The following is an 8,909-nucleotide window of genomic DNA, read 5'->3' as shown; positions in this document are numbered from 1 at the left end:
TATTTAAAAAAAAATTCTTTCAGATTCCACCAAGCGATAAGTGCTGCAGGACTGGAAGTCTACAAGTTCACTTTCTTCGCAAAGTCGCAAAACAGTCCTCCAACCCCAATTCTAACCTATGTATTCTTTATTTTTCACCTGAGAGAAAGACCCTACATATACTTTATTACTAACCTGCCCTTGTCTCTACACATAGTTTTCTAGAATATCAACACACCTCCTGAATATGGTGGAGGATCTCAGGATCTTTGCACAAGGGCTATATAACATGTCAGATTCAAGAAAAAAGATCAACCTTTCTGGTTGGATGGGAAATTACAGAACCAATAAAGCACAATAAAGTCGCCCCTCAGTATACACTGGAGCTGGTTCCATGACTATTTTCACCTACTCTAATACCTATGAATGCTCAAGTTTCTTAAACAAAATGGTGACATATCCCCATAGCATTTACAGACAGCCTCCACATGTTTCAAATCACTTGGGCACTTTATGATACCTAGTACAATATAAATGCTATACACATATAGTTCCGGTACTGTTGTAAGGAATAGTGACAACAAAGTTATATAAGTTCAGCACAGACACTGATTCCACTCCCTGCACCCAAGAGTTTCAATCCAAGGCTGGTTGAACTCTTGAGTGAGAAAGCTGCAGATACAGATGACAGACTATTGAAAAAGATACCAGGTTGTAGCTGGGTGTGGTGATGTATGCCTTTATCACAGAGACAGGTGGATCTCTAGATCAGCCAGGTCTACAGAGAAACCCTGTCTCAAAAACCCAAACCAAACCAAAGAGACCAGGTTGTGTTTTTTTTTTGGTTTTTCGAGACAGGGTTTCTCTGTGGTTTTGGTTCCTGTCCTGGAACTAGCTCTTGTAGACCAGGCTGGCCTCGAAGTCACAGAGATCCGCCTGTCTCTGCCTCCCGAGTGCGGGGATTAAAGGCGTGCGCCACCACCGCCCGGCGACCAGGTTGTGTTTTAAAGGGGTTTCTGTTAAGCTGGGCATTGTGGTACATTTCCCTAACTCCAGCACTCTGGGGACAGAGACAAGCCACCTGAGCGAGGAAAGCCTAGTCTGGCCAAGCCAACTAAGGCTACACAGCAAGACTCTGGTTTAGAAAAGAGCAGAACAAAACAGAAAACTAAAGGGCTTCTGTGAACGAGAACAGGAAGTCTGGGATATGGTCCATGACCGGGGACAAGTCAGCTGCCTCCCTCTACGTCTACCATGTGGGACCTGGGCATCAAATGCAGGTCCCAGGCTTGGCAGCAGCTCATTTACCCACCAAAGCATCTCATCTACCCTGCGTATATATTCTTTAAAATTTATACTGCTTGTGTGGTTTATGGGTTGTGCCTGTGGAGGACAAAGGACAACTTGTGGAAGTCAATTCTACCCTGTTGATCCCAGAGCTGAATGCAGGACAAGAACCTACTGAGCCATCTCACCACTGCTTTGGGTTTTACCTGTTTTTTTTTTTTTTTTTTTTTTTTTTTTTTTTTTTGTTTTTCGAGACAGGGTTTCTCTGTGGCTTTGGAGCCTGTCCTGGCACTAGCTCTGTAGACCAGGCTGGTCCCGAACTCACAGTGATCCGCCTGTCTCTGCCTCCCGAGTGCGGGGATTAAAGGCGTGCGCCACCATCGCCCAGCTGTTTTACCTGTTTTTGAGACAGGATCTTCTTATGTCGTGTGTTCTTCCGTGATAGGGACTTACATATTCCAGGCTGATTTAAATTCATTATGTAGTTGATGACCGTGAACTCCTGATCCTATTTCCAACTCTTACTCACCAGGATTTGTTCCAAGGGTGGGTTGGGTTTTGTTTGTTGTTTTGCTAGACAGGGTTTCTCTGGGTAGCCCAGGCTGTCTTGCAACCAGTTCTGTAGACCAGGCTGACCTCAAACTCAAGACATCCTCCTGCCTCTGCCTCCTGAGTGCCATGATTAAAGGCATGCGCCACCATGCCAGCTCTCCATGGGTGCTTTAAAAAGCAGTACTTGGAGACAAGCATGCTCATGTATCTGAACATAAGGGGAGATTGGGAAGGAACTGCTGTGAGGGGAACCCAGCTGCATCTACATTTACAGGCCATTTAACTACACGGCAAGGTCATATATCAAAAAAGACCATCCCAAGGGGCATTCTGCTACAACTTAGGAAGGTTTCTGGCAAGGAGGCCGGGAATGCTGACAAACACAACACAATGCTGGGACAGCTCTCTTAATGAAGAATCACTAGCTTAGACACTGTCAGCACAAAGGGTGAGATCCACTGGTCTGGGGCTTGGTGATTCTGAGTAAAGAACCACAGAGCATACAGGACAACAGGGTGGCATTCCAGCAGGGCTAGAACAGCCAGTTATCCTATCACCGTGCTCCCCCACCACTGCCCCCATGGTATGGGGCACTTAGGAACAAACTACCGCGAATCCACGGGTTGGTATAACAGACAGACATTTGACAGCTCTGGAAAGGACTCACTTTTTCTCTCTGAGATGCCGAAGGCGATGGAATACATTGATGACATCCCTGATTCGTCTTGGAGCCTCTTCTATTTTAGAAGCCAGGTGAACACAAGCCATGGACACATGCTGAAACGTACATTGGGACACGGGTGTTTTCCCCAACCTGAGGACCTTCCGGGGCGTTAAAAACTATTAGGAGCAAACAGAAGGTACAGAGACAGGCCTCCAGGGAGAACGGTATAAAGTTTGCAGGACAGTATTCAGTTCACTAAGTAAGTAGTGGGCACAACAAGCCAGCTTTCCTCCCAATCCATTTCTCTGATAAAACAGAGAGAAGCCTACCTCCATGGAATGTTTCACGAAGGACTTCGTGTAAAAGAACCGCTGGAACAACACCTGCCCTGTAGCCATGGCCACCTAGGGATGGAGAAGATTCCATCACTTTTGAAGGCAGAACTCAACCCAGCTCAAGCGTCCAGTGTAGTTCCTTCCCCCAGGACAAATACCCACGACAGATCCCACTTCCCCAGAGAACTTCTGTCTCGCGGGGCGGTCCTGGGGTTTGTAAAAGGGCCTTTGCCCGAGGGCGTGGGGGATGGGAAGCCCGGGCGCGGGCCGCACTCGGAGAGGGTCAGCGGCTAGGTCGGAGGCACGGAGTCCGGATTACGTCAAGGCTGCGGTGCGGGTCGGGCTCCGACCTCGGGCCGGTCCCGGGACATGGGCCAAGCCGACAACAAAGGGCCGGCCGGCACTCTCGACCACCGGCGGACGGTTACCCACTACGCTCGCGGCGGCGCCCTTACCTGCGGCAGGCGGAGCAGGATGCCGGCTGCCTGGATGAGCTCGCAGCCCACCACGCGGAGGCCGGTCTCCGTGTCGCTGTCGAGACCGCTCGACATGGATGGCGTGAAGCGCAGCTTGTCGTCGGGCAGCAGGCAGTTCTCCAGGGTGATGAGCACGCCCGAGTAGAGCCTGTCACCGATCAGCACCCCCTGCGACCCTGGGGTGGCTCCCCCCGAGCCGGAAGCCCCGGCCGCCAACGCGGGGGCCGCCAGCACCGAAGCCCCGGCCGCCGCCGCCGCCATTTTGTGCCGCCGATTCTTTTTCGGGCCCTTCCCGGAGGGCGGCTCCTCGCGACCAGCCCGGCCGTCCCGCCTCCGCCTCCGCCCATTGGCCGCACGGCCTGTTCTTCTGTATCGCGTCAGCCGCTGACGCCGGAAGTGGCCTCGGGTGGGGCTGCTCGTTACCCACTCGGCTCCGCTGCCTGGGCGCACTCGGAAGCGGTCGGTCCGGAAGAGATTGCGGTGCTACTGCCGCGGGAACCGGGGTTCTAGAAGGGAGTCTTTCCGTGGGGACCGGGGCAGGACGGCTTCGTCCCCACAGTTGCACGCGCTCAGCATCACAGCGCGGTTTAGCCCAGGGGCTTTAGTTCTCAACCCTTCCTGCTGGCTTCTGCTCTGCTGAAGCTGCGGGGGGATCTGTCCGCAACGAAAGTGCTGGTTAAAGAACTGGAAAGATAGGCTTAGCTGTTAAGAGCACTGGCTGCGAGGATGAGACTGATGTGGTGGAGGGGACAGTAAATGGTGTCACCCACACAGGTGCTGGAAAACGGTCAACTGGATCAGGAGCAGCCGCAGCCCCTCTCCATGGCCAGGGCATCCCAGAACAGCAGCACGGATCCTTGCCTACAGAGCCCTCTGACCCACCTAGTGACAGCAAAGCTACATGATGATACCTCTGCATAGAAGGTCATGGTGACTGCCCCTAGGTAGTGATGTGTGGCCTTTGGGCTGGTGGAAATATCCTCTCCTCTGGTAGGTGACTTGCTTCTGGCCCAGGCAGGGTAAAACACTTGGACTCTTCTTGCACTAAAAACATGGAATCACACGTAGTAGAGAGCTTAAAAAATTAAAGGCCGTGCTTACAGCTCAAAATGAAGCCTTAAGCTGCACAGCGTTGTGAAGTGATTAGTTTCCCTTTCAACAAAGCTCATGGAGGCTCTGAAATATATCTCTGACAGGCCGTCTTTTCTAGGACCTAGGGGCAGCATACCCCATTAGTGCCATGGAGCTGACAAGGTGTGTTGAGGTGCCTCTCACTCCCCTTGGAGTTTGCTTTTGTTTTATTGAAGATAACCAAGCCGCTGGAGAGTGGGTGCTAGGGCCCTGGAGGCACTCTTGGGCAACTCAGTCACTCTGGCCACTTCACCTCAGAAGCAGCTTGCCTGTGCCTGACAACTGATTAGATTGTTCTAGTCAGGTGTGGAAGATGTGCCCTACCCTGCTGGACCAAAGTTATTGGTCATGTGGGACAAATTCATTAGGTCCCCTCCCCAAGCACGTCTATCATCAGCTGTAAGGACTACTGAGAGATTGTCAGACAAATCAGGCTGCCTGGAAAAGACTCCCCAGGTTGTTGAACTGCCTGTAAGCTGTGCAGTGCACCCCAGTCTTCATGAGTCTCCCTCATGTCATGGTGGGGTTTGGTGACAAAGCTGTGAGTCATTTCTGCTCCCATACGGAACCCAGTAAACTCACTGACTCACCACTGGACTTTAGTAGTGTCTTCAATTTGGTCCTACCATATTGTCCCCACAAAGCAGACTAAAAAATGGCCTGATAAGATTTTACTATAACAGAGAACAAAGTAAATCACGGTCAGGGTCTCCTGGGTTGTTTCCAGGAAGTGGCTCTAGTAAGATCAAATGTAGACCAAGTCATGGGAGGCAAACAGTGGATACCACAATGACGGTAAGGGAGTGCATACTGCAGAACCTGATAGAGGCAGGAGAGAACAAGAGGGGGCCTCACACATTATCCCCTGGAGGAGGAGGAGCGACAGAGTCTGCATTATACAGCAGAAACAGCTGCAGAGGTGCTGCTTTAATGCACAATGTATTCCTGAACCTTACAGAACAGTCTTGTTAAAACACCTAACAGGAGGATAAAAGTTTGGAAGCCCCCTTTAAAGCTGACCCGCCCTTTCAGGCTGAGACCAAGAGCATCACATTCCTGATATTACGACATATTCCCCTGATCTGAACCCAACTGGGAACATGGAAAGAGACAGGAAGCCGGGTGGTGGTGGCGCACGCCTTAAATCCCAGCACTCGGGAGGGAGAGGCAGGCAGATCTTTGTGAGTTTGAAGCCAGCCTGGTCTACAAGAGCTAGCTCCAGGACAGGTCCTAAAGCAACAGAGAAACCCTGTCTGGCTCAACAGCTGAACCACTGGGCACATGCCATATATATAAGCAAAAAACCAAAAGAGGTTAATATCAATCCTGTTTACAGTAAGTTTACAGACTCTGAGGTACTTACTTAAGGAAGACCAGAAAATGGTCATTTCAGAAACCTGGTGTAGAATCCCTGCTTATAGGAAAAGCAGCATGTAAAGCTGAATCCTACTATTCCCACGTAACAGCCTCTCCCATAACAGGCAGTCAATGACAAGTATATGGGTACTTCAGAGGCTTTATGCATCTAAAGGTGTGTTTGTCTGATGCCAGAAAATAACTCACAAGCTGAACACCGCAAAGGCTTTATTTGTACAATCTTTACATGATAGTTTTGGGAATATATCACTGAGTAAAAAACTTTTCTCTCAGGCCTGTTGCTAAAATATAAATAAATACAAATCAGACTTACTGGTGACTAGACAGTCCTTTTGCTCCTATCTTATAACAATTTCCACAGCACTGCAGTCTTCAGTGGTACTGTACCACTCTGGAAAAGATGCCCTCTGGCTCCTTTCCATCCCCCAGAGCTGCAGCAAATCCTTCCTGCTGCCTCCTCTTAGCCAAAGCTGCCAAAGACTTAAAAGTCTTTGGTTCATAGATGGCCAGGTCCACAAGTACCTTCCTGTTGAGCTCCACCTGGCACTGGGAAGACAAAGAACCACAGTATGTAGTAAACATCAGAAACCATTTGAGAAAGCTAGGTATGGTGGTGCACGCCTTCAATTCCAGCACTGTGGAGGCAGAGGCAGGCAGATCTCTGTGCATTCCAGGCTAGCCAAAGACTATATAGTGAGACCTTATCAAAAAACAACAAAAGACAACAGAAATTATTTCAGTAGAATACAGGAGATCCCACATGGGAACAGACAGGAGGATGCAGCCACAAGACCTCTAGTGAGTCTAGCGTAGCTAGCACCACTCTACTGGTGTGGAACAGTTGGGAACTGTGGGATAGGCAGAGCAAGAACATCTTGCCTGTAAAACATAGCAGGACACTGTAGGACAATGTGAGTAGGGACAAGGAAGGGTCTTGTAGAGGCTCTGACAAAGAAGAACCAGCTGAAGCCCAGGGCCCATAATTAGGGTCAGAGGTCACTTATGCACTAAGACTTCTGGCCTGGGCTAATCCTTTACTGTAATTCAGAGATATATAAGCTCATTAAGACTACTGGGCCAGCAGAAGCAGGTGAGTTCACTGGCACTAAAGGACACCTGAAATAGATGCAGTACACAGACATACACGCAGGCAAAATAACTTAAAACAAAACAAACCTCAAACTCAAAATTAGTTTAATATCCTTTTTCTTTCATACAGAAACATCCAAACTGGCAACTGTTGCAGGATATTTGATCACACTGTGTGAGAATGTGTCTCTGTCCTTCCTTTCCTGCCTAAGGCACCTTCTGATTGATTTAATAAAGAGCTGAATGGCCAAAAGTTAGGCAGGAGAGACTAGGCAGAACTTCCAGGCAGAGAGAGGAACTCTGGGAAGAGACACGGAGGAAGTAGGATGTACCGTATGGATGAGAGGTAACTAGCCATGTGGCAGAATGTAGATTAATATAAACAGACTAACTTAAGTTTTATTTTATTTTATTTTTTTGGGGTTTTTTTTTTTTTTTTTTTTTTTTTTTTTTTTTTTTTTGGTTTTTTGAGACAGGGTTTCTCTGTGGCTTTGGAGCCTGTCCTGGAACTAGCTCTGTAGACCAGGCTGGTCTCGAACTCACAGAGATCCGCCTGCCTCTGCCTCCCGAGTGCTGGGATTAAAGGCGTGCGCCACCACCGCCCGGCACTAACTTAAGTTTTAAAGAGCTAGCTGGAAATAAGCCTAAGCTAAGGTCAAGTTTTCATGATTAGAAAAAAAGTTTCCATGTCATTATTTAGGAGCTGGTGGTTCAAAGAAAGACTTATTACACTTGGCACCCCACAATGGGAACCAAAATGTTTTTTTCATCAGCACAACGGCTGCCCCTGAATCTACTGCTGTTTCAGCCAGTAATTGTGGCTGCACAGTTACTGGGCCACTTATCAGGCAGCAGACTGTTGGGACTTTTATGTCCACTGACTCCACCTCCTGCTGCCATCACCAAATGTCGTTTTTCACCAAATCTCTATCGGTCTATTTATCAATAAAACTCAGGAGTCAGAGGTTAGGGTGAAAACCTGCTAGCTCAGAGGGGTTGAGAAGCAACTGGCTGGCCTTCCAGCATTTCAGAAATAGAGCACTCTTTGCTCTACCAAACCAAAAAGCACTGCCACACTCAAAGTCCCTCCCTGCTATTTCCAGTACGTCTCTCCATCCGTCTTCCAGACGCCCTCTGACTTTCTGATTACTTTCTGTCAACTAGTTGCTGGCTCTTCCTCCTGACCCAAGGTTGATTTTATTTAATTAATGCAAACGCAAATTCAGGATTCGCAGTGTGACTGAATATCCCAAAACAGTCAACTGTATGACATGCTCTATTTACAATGTGCTGAAATATCAGCAAGGCAAGGGAAAAGCAGGGACGTTTCCAGAACCCCAGAGAGACAACAGATAGTTCAGGGTGCAGGCCTAACAACACTCATGTCTGCCCATGGACATCTGATGGGGTGATTCCTTCAAATGCTCAACACCTCAACAAGGCCCTCAACTTACCTTAATTAAGTTGACCATGAATGCTGGGTACTGTAAGCCATGTTCCTGGGAGGCAGCTGAAATTCGATTAATCCAGAGCTGGAATTAAAATAGATCAAAGACCTCAAAATAATATCAGCCACACTCAACCTTATAGAAGAGAAAGTGGGAATTATACTTGAACACATTGGCACAATTGACCACTTCCTAAATATAACCCCAGGAGCACAGACACTGAGAGAAACAATAAATGGGACCTCCTGAAACTGAAAAGCTGCTGTAAAGCAAAGGACATGGTCAACAAGACAAAACGACAGCTTACAGAATGGGAAACTAACCCCATATCAGACAGAGGTCTGATCTCTAAAATATACAAAGAACTCAAGAAATTGGTCACCAAAAGAACAAATAATCCAATAATAAAAAAAAAATGGGTACAGACCTAAACAGAGAACCCTCAAGAGAGGAATCTAAAATGGCTGAAAGACACTTAAGGAAATGTTCAACATCCTCAGTCATCAGAGAAATGCAAATCAAAATAACTCTGAGATTCCATCTTACACCTGTAAGAATGGCTAAGATCAAA

At 48.1% G+C, this 8,909-nt stretch overlaps 2 protein-coding genes across 4 annotated transcripts in view; both read right to left on the bottom strand.

The window, feature by feature from the left end:
* Positions 1-4,153, bottom strand: part of Ccnl2 (cyclin L2) — a 12,035-nt gene extending 7,882 nt beyond the window's left edge. The window contains exons 1-3 of one of the 3 annotated variants that reach the window (XM_005368688.3): positions 3,273-4,153; positions 2,812-2,886; positions 2,486-2,595 (exon numbers count right to left, since the gene is read on the bottom strand). In XM_005368688.3, coding sequence (XP_005368745.1) covers positions 2,486-2,595; positions 2,812-2,886; positions 3,273-3,554 — 467 coding nt within the window. In that variant the 5' untranslated portion in view covers positions 3,555-4,153. Of the gene's footprint in view, positions 1-2,485; positions 2,659-2,811; positions 2,887-3,272 lie in introns of all 3 variants that reach the window. The other 2 variants (XM_026790029.1, XM_013354307.2) reach the window with 2 other exon arrangements.
* Positions 4,154-5,991: 1,838 nt separating this feature from the next.
* The window catches only part of Mrpl20 (mitochondrial ribosomal protein L20), a 6,561-nt gene continuing 3,643 nt past the window's right edge, over positions 5,992-8,909 (bottom strand). Inside the window, exons 3-4 of the mRNA XM_005368686.2 lie at positions 8,345-8,422; positions 5,992-6,347 (exon numbers count right to left, since the gene is read on the bottom strand). Coding sequence (XP_005368743.1) covers positions 6,174-6,347; positions 8,345-8,422 — 252 coding nt within the window. The 3' untranslated portion in view covers positions 5,992-6,173. The remainder of the gene's footprint in view (positions 6,348-8,344; positions 8,423-8,909) is intronic.

The sequence above is a fragment of the Microtus ochrogaster genome, unplaced genomic scaffold (assembly GCF_000317375.1).
Source record: "Microtus ochrogaster isolate Prairie Vole_2 unplaced genomic scaffold, MicOch1.0 UNK38, whole genome shotgun sequence".
NCBI classification, from domain to species: domain Eukaryota; kingdom Metazoa; phylum Chordata; class Mammalia; order Rodentia; family Cricetidae; genus Microtus; species Microtus ochrogaster.
This window is presented reverse-complemented; position numbering and strand designations above follow the sequence as displayed.